A 23,734-nucleotide genomic window follows, 5' to 3' on the forward strand; every position below is an offset into this window, starting at 1 on the left:
TTTAAAATTACTTTGTACATTTAGCCTCAGTAGGGAAAAGCATTTTAATGCACACTCATATTTGCCCAGGTAGGCTTGATGATTGCATCTTATGGTTGGTAGCAAATAGATAATTGTGTTTTTTTAAGTTGGTATATTGAGTTGCATGCTGCAACCAGCATACTGTTCTTTCTACCTCCAGTGTCAGCTCGTCTTCCACATAACATTGTAGAGAAAATGTAGTTTGCAAGATTTTGAACAGTTTTTTAATGTCTTGTTGCAGGGCCTTTCTGCTACAAATGAACTACAACAGTATCCACCACTGAATGAACATGTGAGAAAATCATGTTGTTGAGCCAAAGGATGAAAAGGATTTCTTCAATTCAAGGACTCTATGCAACTAGAAGCACAGACAGCACCAACATCCACCTGCATTCATTTATTTATTTACCAATAGTTTTGGACAATATTTTCGAGTTAGAAAGGCTAATGGGAAAATGATTCTCAACTCTCTATAGTGAAGAATTCTTGGAAAATTTTTCTTACTTATTCTACTTCTGAGATTTCCTGAATAAATCACTAAAAATCCATTCATAACCTCTTGATTTGTGTTACTAACAGACAAACAAACCAACACCACTGAAAGAACATGACCCTCGACTTTGCAGAGGCAAGAGGGAATTGAAAACCAGTTCCACTCAGGAGCCAGTTGAGTCAACACATTAAATAAACAATTGGTGTTATTGTGTTGTGTGGCTAATTGTGTTGTGGCTTTGTTTGCTGTGACACTTAAGGGCCACCGTACGTATCACTAAAGATCAATCTGCCTTCCGTGCACTGGCAATAGATTTGATCTTTCAGTCCAATCCAGTAAACAAATTATCGGAATAACTTCTTGCTTTCCCTGGATGGCGAAAAGTTCTTCACAGTGAACTGTGAGTTTTCCTTCCGACTGGTGAAAACAGACATGCTGTATCTCAGCCTCTTCGTTAGTTTAGCAATTAGCTCACCTGTAGCCACAGGTGTTTTTCATAGCAGTTTATGGTCGTGCACATGATTAATAAATTCCATTCAGACTGAAGCGTTGAAACAGTAATGCGACGTATTTTGGCTCATGCTCTCCATGTGCGCAATCCTGTGAGCAAAGGACACATGATGTGAATTTGTGTAAATAAAACAAATAACATCACAGTGTTCAGTTTAAAATAAGAATATTTAAAAATGTGCTAAAAGAAAAATATAAACGGGATGGTAATTGTGGAGAAAACACTGTTCTGAGAGGCATTCAGAAGCGAGATAGTTGAATTAGAACTTTCCCATTTTTTTTATACATGTTGTAATTCAGTTCCATGTTCAAGTTGCAGTTTTGCATTAGTTAGCGTCACAATATCGGCTACGGTTACATGATTTTTTTTTAAAATTCGGAATTAATAATTTGGAATTAAATAATTTGGAATTTCCGTATCACGGGTTTACATGAAAATAATAATTTTGAATGGAGGTTTACATAAAACATATCCTTACTTAATTCCTCTTTAGAGCGGCGGGTTGGGAAGGGTTCTGATTGGACAGAGGGTGCACATGACGAATGACGTATCCCGGAAATAAACCAAGTTTATTCCCAACTTCTCGTCTTTTCAGTCGAAACTTGTAAAAATGCCATAATAAATACCATTTTCGCCGCTATTTTTATTATGAATTTTAAGTACCAGCTCAACACAAGCATACTACTTCACTTTTTTCAGAAACTGAGAAGGAGAAGAAAGATAGACCCCCAAACACGGGAGGCAAAATAATGGTCATAGGGACAGGACGAGGTAATGAGCATGCGCAGAACGACTGGAATTATCTTAGAGTGGAATCAAGGTTTACATGACAGAGGAATTTAATAGTTCTGAATTAAAATACGTATAAACCGGACACTTACATGGTCATTTTTCATTAATTTAAAGTGGAATTCAATTGTATTCAGGATTAAACAGGGATTAAAACTGTGTGTGTAGAGTTTGCATGTTCTCCCCGTGTATGTGTGGGTTCTTGCCGGGTAATCTGGTTTCCTCCTACCATCCAAAGACAGTTAGGATATTGAATGAATGAATGAATAAATAAAACTCCTATGTAAACGTAGAATACATGCACGATAACTACATTTTAAAAATTTAATTTCATGAATGCAAAATGCTGCAGAGTAAATTTCTTTCTTTATTAATTATCTATGTATGTATAAGTGATGCATTTTTTCATTGTTGTTTGTGTGGATTTGAAAAAGAAAATCCAACCTATAACTTGACTTTTTTGATAAAAATCAAACAGTGTTTTGACTCTAAATCTGTGGTTTTACTTGTGTTTATGCTACTCATCATATAAATTGAGTCAGGAATTGATAAGGGGAATCAGTACCATATCTATTGGCATAACTGACAATGGTATTGATATCAATAAGATCTTATCAATTCTCATCTTTTTATTTCACTTGAAATAACCAATCTTATTCTTATTATGCAGCCTATTTGCACACTATGAATAAAAACTGATGGAACTTTTCATGGAAGTCTAACTCCCAGCTTATGTAAGGAATAAGGGTAGGAAATGCAAACTTGCATTGTTCTGCCATTTCTATTAAAGCAGAAGTAATAAAATCTTTCCCTAACTCCAGATAAAACTGGCTGCTCTGCATGTCCTCCATAAAGTTTTTCTAAATGGTGTCTTGCTGCATCTCATTGCTCAATTGCTAATTCTACTCTAATCTTTGTACCAATTGTAAAATGTGGAAGTAGATTTTCAGAAATCTATAGTGCACACACTGTTTCAATTTATGCTCACTTTGTATGAAGCATGCATACCTGGAGTAATTACCTGGGTGGGAGCCACAGTGAACCATGGCAATGAATTCCCACGCAGCTTAAAATTTCAGAATTGGTTCAAAACAATTATGATAAATGCAGTTTCAGTTCAAGTAGGTGCATTTATGGATCTATGATTATAATAAAGAAAAAAAAAAGAAAAACCTTCACTCACATCACTCTAATGCTGATGAAAATGCTTGAAAAGGCCTTTTTTTTCTCTGTCTTCTTTTGCTATTCTTAGCTGAAATCTTTTCCATCTAATGCCCGCTTGTTCTCACACTAATGGAAGGAATAATGTACTGATGGAGTAGCCTTAGTCTTCACCATTATTTCAAGCAGACGATTGTCTCCTGCTGAACGCATACCAGTTATTTTGATGGGTGTAGATATGCAATGCTTTAAGTTTATGGGCAAAGGGTTTTCATCTTCCCCAGAGGAGCATTTCTGATGAGGCGTTACCAACGTTTGCTCTCTCTGGGTTTACTGCTTCTCTCAGTATCAAGGGTATTTGCTTGGGGACAAAAAAACGACAAATTGATGGCACATCTGCCCAAGGGTTGTTATCATTAAACCATATTCCATGATTTAGTGGCAGAGTTCAGCCAAGTTAATGATACTACTGAATGTGAGTGTATATCTGAAAACAGTGCTTCAGCTGCTGCTGGCATTGTTTTGACATCAGGATGGCATCCCAGTTTCTGAAATCGATCTCTCGAGCTCTGGGACAGAGAAGGAATGAAAAATTCTGTGGTAAACTCTCTGGAGAGACTAGCAAAAAAAAAAAAAAATCCAAGGAATGTTTTTGGGATTTTTGTTTTTTACTGCACTTTAGGTGATTAATCACACAAAAAGCCATTGTTATCTTCGTTAAAGACAGGCGCTTTGTGTTTCCCATGGCTGTTGCACATCTATAAAGGAGAATTAATTGGAAGCCGTGATACATATTTCATAACATGGCTGCAAGATGAAGGCTGAAGGACAACTTTGAAAACTTTCCCAGAATACCAATGAGATATCCTTATAATATTCTTTAGATTAAATGAAATTTTGTTTGTCTTTGACAAAACACCTTGAAACTCGAGGAAGTCTGTTTGTTCGAAGTTTTCAGTTGCGATTTAGGGTGAAATTTGAAACATTAAACAAACTTAAACATTATGAAGGATGTATTCACAGTACACTATACTGTTTAACCTGCGACCTGTCCAGGGTGTACCCTGCCTCTTGCCTGAAGGCTGCTGGGATAGACTCCAGCTCCCCGGCGACCCTTAATTGGATTAAGCGGTTTCAAAAAATGAATGAATGAATGAATATACTGTTTACCAGAAACATATAAAACATTTCAAACCAGGTGAAGTTAATATCAGTGTACATGTCAGGCATGCAAGGAATCAATGCCAACAAGTTGCAAGTTGCAATTGAATTTCATTGTAGTGGATTTTTTTATTGTTTGATTGCATTCATATTGTTTTAATACTCTGAAAATTGGCAGGCAGTTAAATCTGGTACAATGTATCTTTTCTCTTCAGACATTTTTTTGTGCATGGTCCCTGACAAATAAAAATTAGAGAAAAAAAGGAAAAACCATGAAAACTTATAATTCATCAGTATAAAACACTATTTTCAGATAAACAGGTGCAACACTGACTTTCATGTGAGTGTAGTGACATGTTGAATTGTCCTCAATTTAACAATTGATTGGCAAAACTATCAGAGAGCTGGCTTTGAGACATTAAGTGATGATATTGCTTCAAGATGGGTAATTTTGCGTCCTTGCATCCTACCTGTACTGTGAGCTTTGTCCAGCCAGAAAGAGTCTTATGCCATCAAGAATCCGAAATGCTGAGTTCAAAGGCTGTACAATTGTAAAATGCATCAAAATCTATTCCATCCATCCATCCATCCAGTTTCTTAGTCTAATTCAGGGTCAGAAGCTGGAGCCTATCCCTGTAATTAGCAGGTGAGATGAAGGTTGGGAAGTTTGCCAATCTACAACAAGGCCAACACAGAAAGACAAGCTACCACTCACTCTCACGCTCACTCATAGTGAATGTAGTGACCAATTAACCAACATGCATGTCTTCGGATGATGGGAGGAAGCCCGAGAACCCAGACAGAATCCATACATACAATGGAAGACATATTATACACACCTTTCAAAATGAGAAAGAACACTTAATCAGCACTTCTTAAGTCTGGATGAGTGAAATATTCCAGTTAAAAATACAGAGTGGAATGTCTTAAAGATAAAGTGATAGAAAAATGATCAGTGGAAATAAAATGGAAAGGTCAGAGGTCAGGTCACCGGCTGATCCAGTCTCTGTGTAAATTCCTCATAATGATTCAAAATTCTAAAACAAGTCTGAGTTGTGTTTGTGACCTCCACATGCTTGTACGGATTCCCTGCAATTAGTAGACATGTTCCTGACGGGCAATCACCTGAGGGTTCCCCTCCCAGACCTTGATCAGGTCACCAGTCAGCCACTGCACAATCTGAGGTGCCATGCTGTGGCAGTGGAACAAGACACCATATCTCCGAGGTGCTTGATTGATTCAGATCTGGATAATGGGCAGAGAAGTCCATAGTGCCTTCATTATGCAGGAACTGTTTAGACATTCCAGCCACATGAGAACAAGCCTTGATGTGGATCAGAAGGTACACATTGTGTTGAGCTTAGAGCACAAGCTTTGTAAATGCAGGCACTCATACCACCCTCATGGAGTATGTTTCTGACAGTTTAATCAGAAATGTGCACATTAATAGCCTGCCAGACGTACTTTTGCAGTTTTTCAGTTCACAAAGGAACTGAACTTCTCAGTTCCGATGTTTTCTGCCTGATGGTTTGGTCACTTTTGAATGCTGGCGGTGCTTTCACTCTAGTGGTAGCATGAGACGGAGTCTACAACCCACACAAGTGGCTCAGGTAGTGCAGCTCATCCAGGATGGCACATCACTGCGAGCTGTGGCAAGAAGGTTTGCTGTGTCTGTCAGTGTAGTGTCCAGAGCATGAAGGCGCTACTAGGAGACAGGCCAGTACGTCAGGAGACGTAGAGGAGGCTGTGGGAGGGCAGCAGCAGGACCACTACCTCCTTCTTTGTGCAAGGAGGTACAGGGGGAGCACTGCCAGAGCCCTGGAAAATGAGCTCCAGCAGGCCACAAATGTGCATGTGTCTGCTCAAACAGTCAGAAACAGCCTCCATGAGTGTGGTATGAGGGCCTGATATACACAGGTGGCGGTTGTGCTTACATCCCAACACCGTGCAGGATTTTTGGCATTTGTCAGAGAACACCAAGATTGGCAAATTCGCCACTGTCGCCCTGTGCTCATCAAAAATGAAAGCAGGTTCACATTGAGCACATATGACAGACATGACAGTCTGGAGACGCCGTGGAGAATGTTCTGCTGCCTGCAACATCCTCCAGCATGACCGGTTTGGTAGTAGGTCAGTAAAGGTGAGTGGTGGCATTTGTTTGGAGGGCTGCATAGCCCTCTATATGTTTGCCAGAGGTAGCCTGACTGCCATTAGGTACCGAGATGAGATCCTCAGACCCCTTGTGAGACCATATGCTGGTGTAGTTGGCCATAAGTTCCTAACAATGCAAGACAAGGCTAGACCTCATGTGGCTGGAGTGTGTCAGCAGTTCCTGCAACATGAAGGCATTGATGTTATGACTGGCCCGCCTGTTCCCCAGACCTGAATCCAATTGAGCACATCTGGGACATCATGTCTCGCTCCATCCACCAACACCAAGTTGCACCGCAGACTGTCCAGGAGTTGGCGGATGCTTTAGTCCAGGTCTGGGAGGAGATCCCTCAGTAGAACATCCGCTGCCTCATCAGGAGCATGACCAGGCGTTGTAGGGAGGTCATACAGGCATGCAGAGGCCACACACACTACTAAGCCTCATTTTGACTTGTTTAAAGGACATTATATCAAAGTTGGATCAGCCTGTAGTGTCTTTTTCCACTTTCATTTTGAGTATAACACCAAATCCAGACCTCCAATTGATACATTTGATTATCATTGATCATTTTTGTGGGATTTTGTTGTCAGCACATTCAACTATGGAAAAAACAAAGTATTTGATAAAAATATTTATTTTATTCATATCTACGTGTTACTTCAGTCCTCCCTCTATTTTTGAGCAGTGTATATGACCAAAGACCACGTAAGAATCATATGATTAATTGTAAATACTTGCATTACCTATTTCCTAATTAGCTCCCATCCTTCCGATACACTCATGACTCTCACTTTACTGTTCTCAGCTGAAAATTCCTAGGTTCATATTTCATGAAGGTGTGGATAAAATGCAAATCTGCTCTTAAGGTGGCCCGTATGTTTGGATGACAATCCAAGTTTGTTTTTCTTCAAATTTACTATAAAGAACCACCCCTTCCGCTTCAGTTTTGTTAGCCTTTACTCACAAGGCCTGCGGTCAGGCTGAGCCTTGGTTATCACACCTGCGATTTGAGGATTTTCTTGATATAGGATTTGAATATAGTCCCAGTGTTTATTTGTTCTAGTCCGGGTGAGCTAAATAAAGTGTAATGCGTATGTAGCCTTCAGTTTTCTCATTTTGCTTTCTTCAGGAGAAGATGTACCCAACACCCACTGTGTAGATGATCCTCCATCTTCTGAGGAGGCCTGTGAGGTGCCCTGTTCCTCAGACTGTGTGGTTGGCTCCTGGTCCTCTTGGTCCTCCTGCTCACACAGCTGTGCTACTAAGACTGCAGAGGGCAGGCAGAGCCGCACTCGCACAGTGTTGGCCATCCCAGGAAAAGGTAATCCCATATTTTGTATCACTCCTTTCTGGACAGGCATACATTTTATTTCTTTACACTATTTTTTACATTTTGATGATTTTTCTGATTTATTTCTGATGTTTTAGTCTTTTGGTTGCACCGGTGTGCCAAACTTTTTAGATTGTATGTCAAGTGAAGAAAAAGAAACATTTGGAAAAAATAACTGAAAATGCATCATCATTTTCCAGTTTACGTGATTCTGGTCAGTGTTGTTCTTCAGCGTACCAGTGGTTTAATGTTTGCCCGCCTTAGTTTCAAAGCAAATTACGATACAGCACACAACTGTTGATCAGAGCCTATCAGAGGTGAAGCCCCATCTCTTTTTAGGGCTTTTTTTTTTATCAAGGCAACAGCTCTGGTAAAGAGGAAACTCAGAATACACAGACAGGCATTCAGAGATAATTAAAGTCCTTCACTTGGACCTTAGAAACGGTGCATCGGTGCAAAAAAGAAAAAAAAAAAAATACTCACACTCAACAGTTTTTTTGGTTGCATTTGGCTGCACTATCGAGCCCTAACAGTACATAAAATTGCAGAAAAAACAAAACAAGTGGCCAAGGCTGTAAATAGAACAAATTTTAAACTGAATGTTGCTTTCCACTGTCACCATGTGCATCCTGAGGATGGGGGACTGGATCCAAGTCAGTCTGTTGGTTTTCCTTAGTTAGGCTATCTATTATGAATTGGCTTGAACTGATGTCTCCCTAACATGCACTGACATTTTTGTGAAGTGGTGATATATAAAATAAGCTGAATTAAATGTATAAAAAAAACCAAAACAAATTGTATGCTCTTTAGTGTCTTACTGGTACAACACCCGTTTCTTGAGAGAACAGGTAATTCGCAGGCTAATGATGATTTTTTTCTTAAAAAATAAGCCCCCCCAAAATCACACAAGACTACATTTCATGTGTAGACTGGCCAGAGACTAAAACCTGTTTTTGTTCCTGTAAATTGGAAACTAGTTGAGGAATTTCCAAACTTACTAAAAAGAACCAGACTCAGCAAATGGAAAATTAAGATCGAATGAGCCTGAATCTTCCTCAGAGTTGTTTCTCAAGCACTGCAGCTTTTTTGTCTGCTTCTTTAGATTTATGAGTTTCATATGGACATTTTTCATATCAGAAAACATTTGAGGTTTGAGCTGACCATCCATAATCACAAGCTTCTCCTCTGGCCAGATTTTCTCTGCATACTCCGTGTGTTTGTGTTTTCAAGTCAGACAGCCTTGGTAGTCAGCTGCTGCACATTAATCCCTGTAACTAAACACGTATCAGCAATAACAGCTGATGAAAGAATCCCGCAGCATAAGCCAGGTTCCAAACTGTGTTGTTTATTGGCATGTTTCTGGCTATCTGCTGTGTGACAGAAATGGCTGGACTCTGCATGTTTGTGGGAATGCTGTGTCTGTGTTTACATACTTGCAAACTGTTAACTGGGCAATGCAATGGACACCATAACTATGTGCTTTTATGGTTGTGGTTCAGTGACAGGTTTTAATGCACCTCTATAAGGTGGATTTGTTTGAATTCTCAGTTAAGACCTGGTGAATCAGAGTGAAAATGTCTTTATCTAAACAGCTCTATCAATTCCAATTGATTGAATCAATTTAAATGTGATGTAGTCTGTAATAATCTTTCTAACTGGTAAATGTTTCACTTCAATCTAATTGTTTCTTTCTGATTGAAATATGTGTGTTCTTCTTGCACCTGATTCAACTAAGTGGCAGAAAGGTGAGACACGGAATTTAAGTTTCCAACAAAAGCTTGTCTGTAAATTCCGTGAGTAAAACTAAGATTAACCCACTGGACTTGGTGAATATGAAGAACTAAATTGGGAAAGTCCACCTTCACTACAACAGAAGAAGCCAGCCTCTATGATATTTAAGTAGGATAAAATTTGGGGAAAAAAAATAATCATTCACCACCATGTAAACAAAGAAATACATGCTCATATAAACATATTTAATTTATCCTTTTTACTGAAGATGAATGTGAGTAATGAATGGCTATGTGAAAGCTAGGACACATGGGGCAGAGTGTCCATGAATCAACCTCGACTGACTTTCATACTTTTATAACTTGTACAATGTCGATTAAGCTAACTTAAAAACACACAAATATTAACAGTGGATATGAACATTCGACTACCTTTATAATTCAGGTATTTTACGTGAAACATATTGCTAATTTATATCACTTCAAAGCAAATATCTTTAACACATTTTCTGTCTGTCTTATTTCCTCACATACAGAAGGAAGAGCTTGCCCAGCAGCTCCAGCCCTGGAGGAATGGCGAGTCTGCAATGACCATCCCTGTATGGTGTTTTACTGGGAGGTCTCTGCATGGGGTCCCTGTACAGAGGACACATCCTGCAGCACGAATGGAACCAGTCTCTGGAACGGGACCTCCACCTGTGGTGTCGGTGTTCACATGCGCAAAGTCACGTGCACAAAGATGAACGTCGGTCCTGTTATGAGCAAAAGGTGAGCTCTCTGTTTGACAGCAACTGTGTAATGTACACTACAAGTCAAATGTTTGGACGCACTTTACATTTCAATGGGAAATGTGTCCAAAGCTTTGACTGGTAATGTAGTTGGGTGGGTAGAGTGTTTCCATTTTTGCATCATATGTGTGCACATCCCACTACCATTTCTTTTGAATTTACTAGTGTACCATTTTCCTTCATTCCTGATATCACTACATCCATTCCAACTCTCTGCATTTGCTTTTTAACAAGTAATGCATGATTATTCCCTGCCTACGTTGTTGTATTCTGTCTAAAAGCGAATAGTTGCAATTCTTTTTTTTTCCAGACTAAAGGTTTAACTTTTGTCAGAATATTGTTTCTTCCTCCCCATCCTTCACTGCTGCTTTGATTACTTTTGGATACCAGAAATGGGCCCTTAGAGAAATTAATATTGAACAATGGGTGAGAAGTCAAAGATGTGATTATGTTCTTCTTATAGGAAAACGATTCTGAAAACACAATTTCCATGTTCCAAAAATGTCTCAATTGAAGATACGCATTGTGTTGCTATTTGGAGACAATCCAGAGGAGTCGATGCACTGTGAAATCACATCCCCAGAGTTTAGCGCATTGAGCTCTTCTTTATGCTTCTGGTTTTCTTTTTCTTTTTTTTTTTTTCCTTTTTTTTGTGTGTGTGTGTGTGTGTGTGTGTGTTTGTGTATTAACTACAGATTCATCTTGGTTCTGCTCCCCCATTATCTTCCTCTTTCAGCAATACAATATCAAACACTGCTAAGGGTTTTTGTGCTGTCACTTTAATGATGTTAAAGCCTACACCAGTAAGACAGATTTATAAATAATTCACAAAGTTTGCCCTTCTTTGGCTCAATATATTATTGACAGGGCCATAAAATGGATTATGGAGAGGCTTTTTTCTCTTGTCTCCCACCACAAAAGCTTTAATGAAAGCTGTCATTTCTGCTCCACCAACAGATCTCGCCTGTACAGGGTGCTGCAAATTCAATCACTTCATTCCTATTCATAAGCCTGAGGAGCGTCCATTTAATGGAACAGCACCTCGAACATATACCTGCATGTTGCTATTCATCATAGATGGTTTCCACTGTGAGTAACAAGTGAATTTATTCTGCAGACATAGGTCTTGGTTCTATCCCACTAAACTATGTCATATTCAGGTCTGATTGCATCCATGATGAACAGACCATTTCACATAACTTCACACTGTACTGTAAGATTTATACACAAAGCTGTGGTGGTGGATTCAAAAAGTACCAAGTCAAAGTAGGTAACACACCTTTGATTCTGCGTTTTTTTGTTGTTGTTTATACCCTGGGAAATATCTGACTGTGACTTTGAAGAAATACCATCAGTTTTTCTGAATAAATTCCATCTGAGGAGGAAAAACCTCTCAATAGAGCTGATATTGTGGACCAGACAGCAAATATCCCAACAGTTCATGCTGTGCAATAATCGCAGCACTGCTGGAATGTGTTTTTATTGATTGATTGATTGATTGATTTATATCAACACTGCAATAGATGTTTATTTTATATAATTTTTTTTTTTTTTTTTAATAACTTATTATTTATAAAAATCTTCTTTATTAATATTGGTACTATTGGTAGTATAGATTAATACTGGTATTAATCTATACTACCAGTCAAAAGTTGGTACTATATGTCCTGTACACTAGCATAACTACAGTATTTACAAGGCCCATGTTATCTTTTCACTGTCAAGCAGTTAATATATATTTATGTACATAAATCTAAAAGGAAATTGTGCATTAACTTCCTGTTAACGGCTAGTTAGTCCCAGTTTTTTACTTAATAAAAGTGATTAATTGGTTCTTTCTTTGCTTCCTAATAGAAATAATATGTGACTTTGAATTTTACCAGTCTTGTCACAGCCAAACACCATGGCCTTGAATTTAAGTTTAACGCCCTCATTTTGGGCATATTACAGAATATTCCCAGAGCCGCTCTATTTCATTGCCATGCCCTCTGGCATGCATCAGCGCAAAGAGGGAGAGAGAAGAGAAGGGATAACGCTTGGGAAGGGTGGGTTTTATGTACCGTGCCTCCTTATGCTTTGGCAGACTTTGATCTCATTCCTGTGCGTGTTGGCTTTCTGCAGTTGGTGGGATGTGACCCCATACTGGGTCTCTAGTGAAACCTGGATCTGGTTGTCAGTCAAAGGAAGTCACTGTGTCTGAAATGAAATTTGGTCTACGCCTGCTCGCCTGCATGCTGAGGAGGAGTGGTTTGCCTGCTGGTTGATGAAGACATCAAAGCTGATTAATTATTTGATTTTACATAGATGCATTAATCTGCAACACTTTCATGCTCCAAAACACAGAAAATACAACACAGCCAAAGGGCTGATATGGATGCATCACACAAGGTCTGCACCAACCTAAATAGAAAGGAACTGCATAATTACTTTCTATTTAAAGGCTGGGAAATTGCTAGAAGTCAGTGAAGAATTCTCTGAACTGTAATGGTGCCTTTTAACGTGACAGGAATGTGAACGTTAGCGCTGTTTTGTAGCTTAATTAACAATGTGTTGATTGATTTTCACTTTTTTTTTCTATTTTAAAATGATTTATTTATTTTTCTCTTGAATGCTTTCACTTTCTTTTTTGTAACAACCAAACAGCCCTGTGGCTGCTGTTTCTACTCAGACAAATCACTCACCTTCATCATAAATTGTTTTTCCCACTTGAAGCTGCAAAGCCCTCCTCACTAGTCCTTTATGTTTCGCCTGTCAAATCTTTAAAAGAGCTAACAAGATTTTAGTAAACACAACTGCTGCTTGCTTCTGGAACATTGCTCCTAATCAGGTAACAATATCCAGTCTGGAAAACCTAAAAAAAAGCACACCCTATCTAATGAAAATGTTTATCCATCCATTCTCTACACCCAGTTAATCCAATTCAGAGTGGCTGGAAGGTATTGGAGCCTATCCAGCAGCTTTCTGGCCACAGGTAGGATACACCATGGTTAGGTCCCTGGTCCATCACAGGGCCAACATAGAAGACAAGCAACAACTCAAGCTTACACCCCTTTTCCCCATTTTCCCTTCCCTCCACATACACACACACATGCACGCAAATGCAACCACACTTTATGGACCAACTTATAGTGCTGTAAAGTCACTGATTTGCCAAAATAAAAGGAGAATCTCTAATTTGTCACCATGATAAATACCATTCACAAGAATATTTTTTGAAATGACAAAATAGTTTTGTGATAAACTGATAATATGTTGTTAGCAAGAGAATGAAAATGTTATAATATAAATATCATTCTTTTCAAACATATTTCATAGTTTTAGCTTGGAAAGCAACTAAATTTGTGAAAAAAAAACAAACAAAAAAAAACAAAAAAACTTTTTGCCCAAGTCTGTGAGGAGAACCTGTTGTAATCAGTCACGTTTTCAGTGGGGGATACATGCGGAGTTCAGGAGAGTTCTTTCACTGCACTGTCTTCTTTCCTCAGAGAAGCCACGTATTGATCATCTATCAGAGTAAAAATGAATTTAAGACAATCTTTGTCTGCATGCTAGGTGTTTGGACTCTTCTCGCCCAGAGGCTGTCCGACCTTGCTCACTTCCCTGCAAGACAGACTGCATAGTGACCCCTTTCAGTGAATGGAGCGCCTGCCCATCAAGCTGCATTCCAGGTAGCTTATTTCATGAACTTCAATACACTTGTGCAAACAATCGTCTGATAGATAAGCAACTATGTTGAGAATCAGCCTGATGATCTGTATAATCCTACCTCAAGGCCTAATCAGAATGTAAATATTATTGTGTCAGGGACATTTTTATGAATAGTGTAGAAGAGACCTAAAACATATCTGCAGAAGTATAAATCACATAATGACACATTATTTGTTCAAGCATCTTGAGTGATGCTCAAGTGAATGTCAACACCACAGAAGAAAAATGACACATGAATATGCTCTTGTGTGGTTAATGATTGTGTTTAATTGTAGATGGCAGTGTTAAGTGTCTATTACATTAAGCTGACACATCAGAGCAAAATGAATATTTAATGGATTTCAACATGTGTACTGGAGTATCTTGGAAATCAAAAAAATACGTAATTGTTTTAGAAAAACTGAGCAGACATCTCATCTCTGTAAATATGCTGTAGTCCATTGGGCCTGCTGACGATGTAATCACTTTCTTAATTGCACCCATTCTCGATGTTTAGTAATTAGTGTTGTGTAATGAGCCTTGACTCTTGAGCCAAATGAAGCCATTACAGGGTGTTGTGTCCAAAAACAGACTGCGGCGAAGTGGAGGACGTTACAGCCATCAAGGGCAAGCTACTGAGAATTAGATAAATTGTTAGCCAACTTGTTTTTTCCACTTGTCTGATGTTTTTGACTGAACCTGCAGGATTTATTCTTCATCCCTTCAGCACACACAGCATATATGTTGCATTTCTTCTTTTGTTTAACCCTACAAAAATGCTCACATTAATTCCACCATGGAAATAATCTAACTGCATGTGGATTGTTTGTGAAGACTGTGTTTCATGCTCTACAGAGAATACAACCACTGCCATGCAGTCACGATACAGAACCATCATTCAGAAGCCTGCTAATGGAGGTCAAGAGTGTCCTGACACGCTGTATGAGGAGAGGGAATGTGAATTACTTCGTGTGTGTCCAGTGTATAGGTAAAAGCACTACTTATTATAAAGTGTTTTCTTATCTGCAGACATGTTAACTTAATTCAGCGCCTATACAACATCACAAGGTGAGACAAGGTGTTAAGTGGAACCTGATGCTGAATAACCCGTGTTGCAAGTGTGAAATGATGTTGTGGGATGTCTGTAACTGAGCTGAGAAAAGGGAAGATCCAAGGCAGCTTGTGAATAGACACATGCTTCTAGTTTATTAGAATGAAGAGAATCTGTAAATGACATAAAATCTAAACCTGAAATAATAATAAATGGGAAGAGCTATAATTTAGAACGTCAAACATCAAACACACAAGATCTGTCATTGGCTGCAGTTGAGGCTGGTAGATGGATATGTTTGTACTTTTTCTGTACATAGGTACACGATGTTCCTCAAAAGTGTCTGTGTAGTGTCATCACAGAGGAGTACGCATATTGTGCAAATCTTTTTGCAGAGGCAGGTCGTAGGTAAAGATGACAAGGCAGTTAATTGTAACAAGTACCGAACTGTTTCCATAACAAGTCAGCTTTGGTTGGCTTCACGCAGTGATATGATAGGAAGCAGTGTTTTTAGTTCCACTGCCAACCAGACATCACTGTAGTTTGCTGGCATCTTTTTCTGAGGATTTTTTCAGCACTGAGTGAATGATGATGTGAAACAACTGACCTTAAACAAAGGTGTCCATCTCTGCTTGCTTGCTGCTATCCCAAACATGAGACTTTTTCTGCTCCCAAGCTACAGAATGTACCATGTGACACCAGTAGCTCCACATTAAACACTTAAAACAGTTTCCCTCCCAAGATCAATAAAGTATTTCTGATTTCTTAATTCTGATTTCTGAACATACCATTATCCTGTAGGTCTACAACTCACACGGGGCCAGAAATGTTACTTATTGGTTCAGTTGTATGGGGGGCCGTTTTAAAAATGGATCACAAAAAGTAGCTTATTATGCCGACCTGAACAGTCACAGTGGAAACAGGGCAAAAGACTTTAGTTAAGACCTTTGATGTTTGTTTGGATACACTCTTAATATACTCGAGTCTAAACTCCAATTCCAAATATGCTCACCAGTCAGTCAATGTCAAATGTTTTTCTTTTTTTTTAATAGAAATTGCCCAGGCTTAAAGGCATAATTTATTCCTTCACAAGATGTGGTAGTATTACATTTTGACTGCATGTGGGCCAAATTACCGGTTATACACTAATATCAGAACTAGAGGATATGTTTATCTTTTGAAACTGCAATGATACATTACCATATTAAGCCTTTCTATGTTGGTATTTTAATGTAGGTGGAGGACGCACAAGTGGCACAGCTGCACTTTGGTCCCAAATTCTGTTAGACGGGGATTATCTGGATCAGGAGAAGCCTGTGGAAACGGTTTAGAGACAAGAGGCAAGTATTAACCCTGACCTGTTGTCATTTCTGTGCTCTCTATTCTCCAGACAGCAGCTGCCACAGTCTATCACCTGTTATAAGCCTTTTATTTTTCCTAAGCTTGCCCATCCTCTGTCCTTGTTAAAAGAGATCTAACATCCTTTTCACAAGTGTTTCTTAACAAACAAGTGACTGAAACATTTAGCAAAGGCGACGTTTGTCCAGTAAAAGCAATGACTTTCTGTCAGCTTAACAAGCTTCCTATTGATGTATGCCCAAGTCAGATGCTCACAAGCACTTCTTATCTACAGTGGAAAAGAAATACTCAGCCTGTGTGTGCATGTGTGTCACGCAATAGCCATGCGGTATATACAGACTGTCTCTCTAAATACATGACCCTCAGTTCTCTGAAAAAACAGGTCACTGTTTTGATGTCTGCCTTCTCTTCACCATAAGTCAAAGACAGCTTTGGAAAGATGCTGATCCCTAGGTTTCACTCCGTATTTCTTCAGTCCGTGAGGGAGAGAGTAATAAAATAGGTGCTGAATGTGTGTGTGAACAGGTTTAAATTGGTATTTCAAAATTCAAGATTTAAGTGCATTTATATAATTACATTTTTTTTTCTTTTTTTTTCGATTTATTTATTGTGGATTCTTGTAATACAGACTAGCATTGCATCATAGTTAGGATATAGAGCAAAAAATGAACCAACCAACAGTCAGTCACATACATAAGCTTTAAAAGACAAGTTTCCCTCTGATCCAACTGAACAGATGGAACAACATGTATTTTCTAATATGCTAGATTATTAGAGAATCCAGTAACTAAAGCTCAATACAAATTCAATAAAAGCAAGACTTTGCAAATTTGATAAAACAGCACACTGATATACTGACACCTGTTATTTCATCCCGTCTAATTAGATTTACCACGTAAATGAAGCTTCAGATAAAAAGCTTTGGAGCTAAGATAATTAAAAAGAGTTTCACAAATCGATTAATAACTTTCTTTAAACTATTTATCCTGGTTCTTAATTTCTTAATTTTAGAATTTTACAACCTGCTTTCTGAAACTGGAAAAGCAGCAGCCTTCTACATATTACTATACAAATACTATTACCTGTTCATGAAAAAATCATTAATATTACTAATTCATCATGTTTTATATTTAAATTGTTTCAGTATTGTTTCTATTTGGATTTCATGGTTCTTTTTCATGCTACATAATACGGGGCAGTGTTTAAAATATTCAATCAAGCAATTTTTACATGTAATGTATTCTCTAGTGCCCTCACCCAAACCTGTGCTTAGGCTTTTGTTTTCCATAAGATGGATCGTACATGGCGTGATGAATCATGACACATGAATATAAAAACACATAAACTGTGACCATCTAGAGTTTTAGTAATTGTCTAAGCATGTATTTAGCAAAATGTGGACCTAACCACTTTCATTAATTCATGTAGTGGGAGCAAAGTACAAGAGTACAACGACATTTCGCCGTCCTCCTACCAGTTATTTTCTGCATGCTAATTTACTAAAGTGTGTAATCCACCATTCCATCTAACCTACTTTCAAGTGTTTGTGCCAAGTAAGCAATAACAACTCATGTTAAGAGGGTGCCATCACATAGGAATTACAAATTAACCGTTATCCTCTATCAAGGCATACCAGACAATAAGGACAACAGGGATTTTTCTAAAGTCTATATGTGAATCCTTATTTAACACTGTTGACCAAAGTAGCTGTTTCACAATTTGTCACAAAATCAGGCTGGTTTTATATTATGGTATCGGGAACATAAATATGAGATTATTCTATATTAAAATGTGTCATTATTTTACAATGCATGATTTCCGCTTACTGGGATGTATACTATGCTTCTCTAAATGGTATGATGAAGCAAAACCAAAAAAAAAACAAAAACAAAAAAAGCATTAGTGGAAAAAGTTAAAAATCCTCAACATTAACTGAACCATTTTAGACCCGTTTATAATCAAGCTAACATTTCAGTAGATCTTGGAAACTGGTTGCTTTAGGTGCGTGAGAGATGCAGGTGAAGTTAGCAAAGGCACACAGTGATGCCTTGACAACACTCACATTTCTGCTCTCAGCATGGCTCACTCCTACATGGAAGGGTAATTATGACTGACATTTCTCTAGTGAATTTCTATGACTTTTTGATGGACCTGGAAAAAGTGTTTGTCGTGTTCTCAGGTTAAGAGCCAGCCTCATTGACCTTTATGGCTTCTTATTTGAATATGATTAGAAAATGGCTAAGTTAAATACCTGTGACATTTCAAAAACTGAAGTATGAGTGTGGAATTTGTAATTGGTAGAAACACAAAATTTAAATATAGACTTTTAAACAACAAAGAACTTGGAGTTACTTTCGCTCCGAGGATTGTTGAAGCAATTCACTGAAAAGGACACATAAATGTCAAATTGGTGCATAATTAGAGTACAATAATTGAGAATGGGGGCACGATAAGGGCACAGAAACGATTGATAAGGGCACATTTAGGAACCGAGGACTGAGTTATCATGCAAGTTCCTCACTTACTTATTCCATGATGATTCACACAGAATACAAACAGATTCAAGCAATTTCAGCTACATGTACTATAAGAGGACTTTGATTTGCTGCTTGTCATTGTGCACAAATAGCTGTGATTCTGTTAATATCCTTTCAATCTATTATCCTTTCAGTATAGTGTATAGACATTTACAGAAGTTTAGACTATTTATACTTATTTGAATTTCTATGCACTGACTCTTCATTATAATCATGTTTAGATCTGGTTGGAAGAGAAATAGATATAAAATGGGAAATTTACAAACTAGGCGGCATAATGGTTAGCACTGGGACCTCAGAGCAAGAAGGTTGCTGGTTTGATCCTTGGCTGGGGTGAGGCTTGGGCGGTGGCCTTTCTGTGTGAAGTTTGCATGTCCTGGCTTCCTCCCACCATCCAAAGACATGCATGTTAGGTTCATTGGTTACTCTAAATTGCCAATAGGAGTGAGCATGAGTGGTTGTTTGTCTTTGTGTGGCCCTATGGACTGGCGAGCTGTCCAGGGTGTACCCTGCCTTTTGTCCAAAGACTGCTGGGATAGGCTCCAGCTTCCCACAACCCTTAATTGGACTGAACTGTTAGGAGAATGAATGAATGGATGAATTTACAAACTACTTACATGACATTAAAACTGGATTCCTGCTATGATGTTAAGCCTTGTTCTTGCCACTGAAACTTCTCTAAACAGGGCATGGATTCAAATCTTCTCCAGGTTGCACTGAGGTGGGTGCAGTTGATCTTTTTTGTTGTTGTTTCTTGTTTGGATTGCCGTGTGAGGCCTACATGGGTTTACTTGTTCCATCACATAGTGCGGATGCTTGATTGGATCATGGTGTAGACAGGTCAGATGTCATTGCAAACTTCTGCAGTTAATTCTGATTTCTATGTCACTTTAAAAGACACAAATATCAGTGACTAATTAATTATTCCCAAGTCTTGAATTCAGGGCTGTGATCTTTGAAATATTTGTTGTGATAGCGCTGACTTTTCAAATGTCATTTTTTCATTTGTGAAAGGTCTTTGCCTGTTCTTAACACTTCTAAAAAGTATGATTTGCATGGTTTCAGGAATAATTCATTCCCACATGGATCTTTTTTTTTAAGATAAAAGGTACAGCAAAGTTTTAACTCAGTGGTAATGATTTTACAGAACAAGTGACATCTTTGAGAAATGCCTCAGCATCCACACAGCTTTATTTCAAGTTATTTGCGGCAGTAAAACACTGGCAAAACGGGTGAAATGAACCTCCTGAGTAACGGATGAATCTCTAAGAAACCACACACTCCCTGCGCCAACAGATTTGCTTCATGAGCATACTGATAACAGCTTAATAATGAGCCAGCAAGAGCAGTAACCCATCAGGCTGCAAGGCAATGAAGATTAATGGTCATTTGCTGATGTTTCTTACAATCTCTCACAGATTAATAAACTATTAGATGATAAAATAATCATTTATACACCACATGGGTATGCCGAACTAGTAAATTGCATATATTAAATCTGTGAACTGTAATCAGTTTTCAGCAAATGTTTGAATAACTCTGAATTAAGGATGTAATGGAAAAAGAAAAGGGAAATGTAAACCTACATGTTGTGATTCTTATCATTCATCCCAGTCATGCTGTGTAAACACTTAGCATAGAATCTGATCATGGCTTTATGGTGTGATTAGCTACTTCGGCTGTAACTCAGTATTTTTGTCCCCTGGCCACAAACAGCCACTGCATGTTTGACTGCTCTTATCCTCACAGCGGTGAGAATTAAGCAGCAATTCTGTATTAGGTGGACAAATACCTTATGTTAGCAGAAAGTTAGATTGAGTGATACTTCAAGCTTCATGCTACTTTTTGTGCTATTTGATGCACAGCTGCATCCATTACCCACCTACATTTGGGCTTTGAGATTGTTCATATAAATGCATTGAATTTATTGACTTTTTGTTCAGTCTAAAATTGGACTCAGTTTGAAGTTTTATCAAGCTGGTGTAAGAAAGAGCCTACATGCATCACATGCCTTTCATTCAGATGTTTCTGTTATTCTTATTTGACAAATTATTGAAGCTCAGCTCAGTCAGATGGATAGCCTTAAAGAACAGACATTCTAAGGTCTTCCTACCGAGTCTCTTCTGGTTTATTGTCCAGGCTCTGAGGGAGTCACTTATCTGCTTTTGTAGAATTCCCTAAAGCCATTTGTATGTCTACTTGGCAGAATTATTTTGCCTGTTATAATGTGAACTTGTGCTTCAGCTTTACATAAGGTTTCACTCAGGGTTGCTTCATTTTTTTTCCCCCTAAACTTAATCTTCCCTTCTATACTGACTGGGGTCCCCGTAGGAGAGAAATACCCCTACAGGGGATGCTGCCATCTACTTGTCTGACTGTAGGGATGGTTTTAATGAGGTGTTGCTAAGTCCCTTGTTTTCTACACAGAAGTTGTTGGGAACGGTGTCCAGTTTGGCTGGGGAGTAACGTCTACTGTAGAAAGACTGTGCTTCCCAATTTCTTCCGTTACAGAATAATGGAGGTTTTTGTGCTTTTGGCTCTTTATTTCCCCAGAGCTCAACAGCAAGTGTCAGTAATTTGTGTTAGTAGTTTGCTGTCATTGTTAAGTATTGTGCATAGATGCAATCAAGCAAAAACAATTAAATTAAATTCAGAGTCTGTTCCATCAAGTCATGTGAAAAACATGATTTTAAAGATAACCTTTTGACTCCATGCACTGATATTTTCATGCACTGATATCTTTTGATAACTAACATTACTATTTGGGACACCACAGCATAAAAAAACAGCGCCATGCTTTCCACAGTGCCACACCCCAAACTTCACAAAGAAACCCCCGGGATTTTCTCCACATTGTGTCTGCTCTGGAAAAGGTCACACTCATAGACTGTATATAAAAGATGAACGGAGCCTCCCTGACGTCACATGTAGGTTTCTGAAGAGCTGAATTGAAGTTCATTAAGCGGTTCCCACCATCACCATCTTGAAAATATCACTGTCACGGTCAGAGACCGGGGTGGAGGGGTGGACCCAAAAGCAGAACGTACAGATGAAGAGGTAAATGAAGTATTTATTTAGTACTCAGATCCTGTTGGTCTGGTCCAGGGAAGAACTTCTCAGATAATTGGAATTCTGATGATAGTGGAGGTTGCTGGGGGGGGTGGCCTCTGGTTGTGGTGGTTGGCCTTGGTTTGAGGCAGAAGCAGGCAGGCACAAGCAGTTGGGGAAGTTGGCTGAGGAAAATGATCTTGATCCAGGAGGATGTCCGTAATGGTCTTGACGTGCTGAGGAGGCAAAGAGAAACAAAATGAAATCGCTAGCGATGAGCCACAAGGTAAGCACTAGAACTGGCCTGATTACCACGCAGTAAAGAGAGACAATCTGGCAAAGACTGGAGCTCCAGCTTGTCCTTAAATAGCAGGATAAATCAGGAAGATGAGCTCCAGGTGGTTGTAATTGAAGCTCCAGACTCCGCCTTGAGTCCCCATGGCAACCTGCACAGACTCAAACAGCAAACCATGACAATCACGTGGATTGTCTCTCCCAGAAAATACAAAAAGTGGGCAAAGAGGTAGCACTCAGAGGGGGGCTGTGAGTGTGGGGATAAACAATACTCTGACCCACCTATAGTTAAGTGCTAACTGTGCTAACCTGGAGCTAACGGGAGCAAACCAGCTAACAAAGGTAGGTGGGCTAAAGCTGTTAGCTGGCTAAAAGACGTGCTTTTGCTACACTTTGCCTTCTTGTAGCAGGATATGGGGTACCTGTCAAACAAAAAGACACACCCTGGCAAATTTTGAAATGAAATTGGTTATAAACTGATAAGTTATAAAAAATTCACTCCCCCAACAGTTGTTATGAAGTTAATCCTGACATTTTTAACCCAGAATGTTTTTTGTATTAGCCTGTAATTAGGTTTATTTCTCCAATGAAGTTGGCCTTTTTGACATGGGACTTTATGAGGATTTGCCCTTTTTTGGAGCCCCTAATGGATGGGGGATGAACTGCAAATTTTGGCACTTCAACACAAGCTTCACTTTAACCATTGGAGGTTGCCACCTGGTCACACCTCTGTATTTGCCCTCAGTCTCAGAGGATTAAGTTCACAGTTTTCCCACCTCCAGGCACCAGAGGGACAAATAATGTCACCAGAGGACAAAACTGTCTAATTTCAGCCTGCTTTCCCAAGCTTGCAGGATCAGCCTGCCAGAAGCCGCTGATCTCTCCATCTGTACCCCAGAAAGAGTCTGAGCTTGTGGAAGATCCTCTCTTGAATGAAGGATAGATTCCCTCAAAGAGGTCCAAATGGTTAGTCTGGCTAGTAGTTCACAAGGAGAAACAGCAAGCCAGTGTTGGGGTCGTTCCTCAAAAAAAGTAATTGATTACTTATGTAAACTATAATTACATTACTTTACTTGTTACTTCACTTTACTTGTTTACTTGCATTTATCACTTTACTTACCTGTATCTGAAAGTACCTTGTAGACATGTGAAGTCTGCTGCAGCAAATATGCATAAAATTCACACACAACAGGATATAGAAAGCTATGATGGGGTGCTGTGCTAGAACTCCCTGAGCCACAAAAATTTTCATAAGGCTGAAGTCCCCTCGTGGCTCCTCCTCATCAATTATGTGTTCTCTTGTAAATTATAACCATTAAATATTTCCTGGAAGAACACCCCAACCCCCATTTAGATCTAACTTCCAGCTCAGGTCCCTGTTGCAGGATTTTATGGATTGCACTAAAAGAAATGGTATTTCTTTTGAAATCTAGTCTTGTATGCCATCAGCACTTTCTGAGCTCTGATCAATCAGACTGATCAGCTGGTATCACAGACAGATACGTTTTTGTTCACTAATCAGAAAAGGTAAAAAAAAACAAACAAACAAACAAACAAAAAAAAAACCCAAAACAGGATTTCAGTAGAAAATAAATGCCATTGAGTTCTAGACCATCTTGTTT

The 23,734-nt window shown here is 38.8% G+C and overlaps 1 protein-coding gene across 1 annotated transcript in view; it reads left to right on the top strand.

Moving 5' to 3' along the window:
* thsd7ba (thrombospondin, type I, domain containing 7Ba) overlaps positions 1 to 23,734 on the top strand; it is a gene marked incomplete at both ends in the record, with an annotated part of 175,096 nt that overhangs the window by 84,237 nt on the left and 67,125 nt on the right. Inside the window, 5 exons of the mRNA XM_079254456.1 lie at positions 7,418 to 7,609; positions 9,885 to 10,116; positions 13,689 to 13,804; positions 14,679 to 14,811; positions 16,111 to 16,218. Coding sequence (XP_079110582.1) covers positions 7,418 to 7,609; positions 9,885 to 10,116; positions 13,689 to 13,804; positions 14,679 to 14,811; positions 16,111 to 16,218 — 781 coding nt within the window. The remainder of the gene's footprint in view (positions 1 to 7,417; positions 7,610 to 9,884; positions 10,117 to 13,688; positions 13,805 to 14,678; positions 14,812 to 16,110; positions 16,219 to 23,734) is intronic.

Source organism: Telmatherina bonti, assembly GCF_933228915.1.
Source record: "Telmatherina bonti genome assembly, chromosome: 15".
In the NCBI taxonomy this organism is placed as follows: domain Eukaryota; kingdom Metazoa; phylum Chordata; class Actinopteri; order Atheriniformes; family Telmatherinidae; genus Telmatherina; species Telmatherina bonti.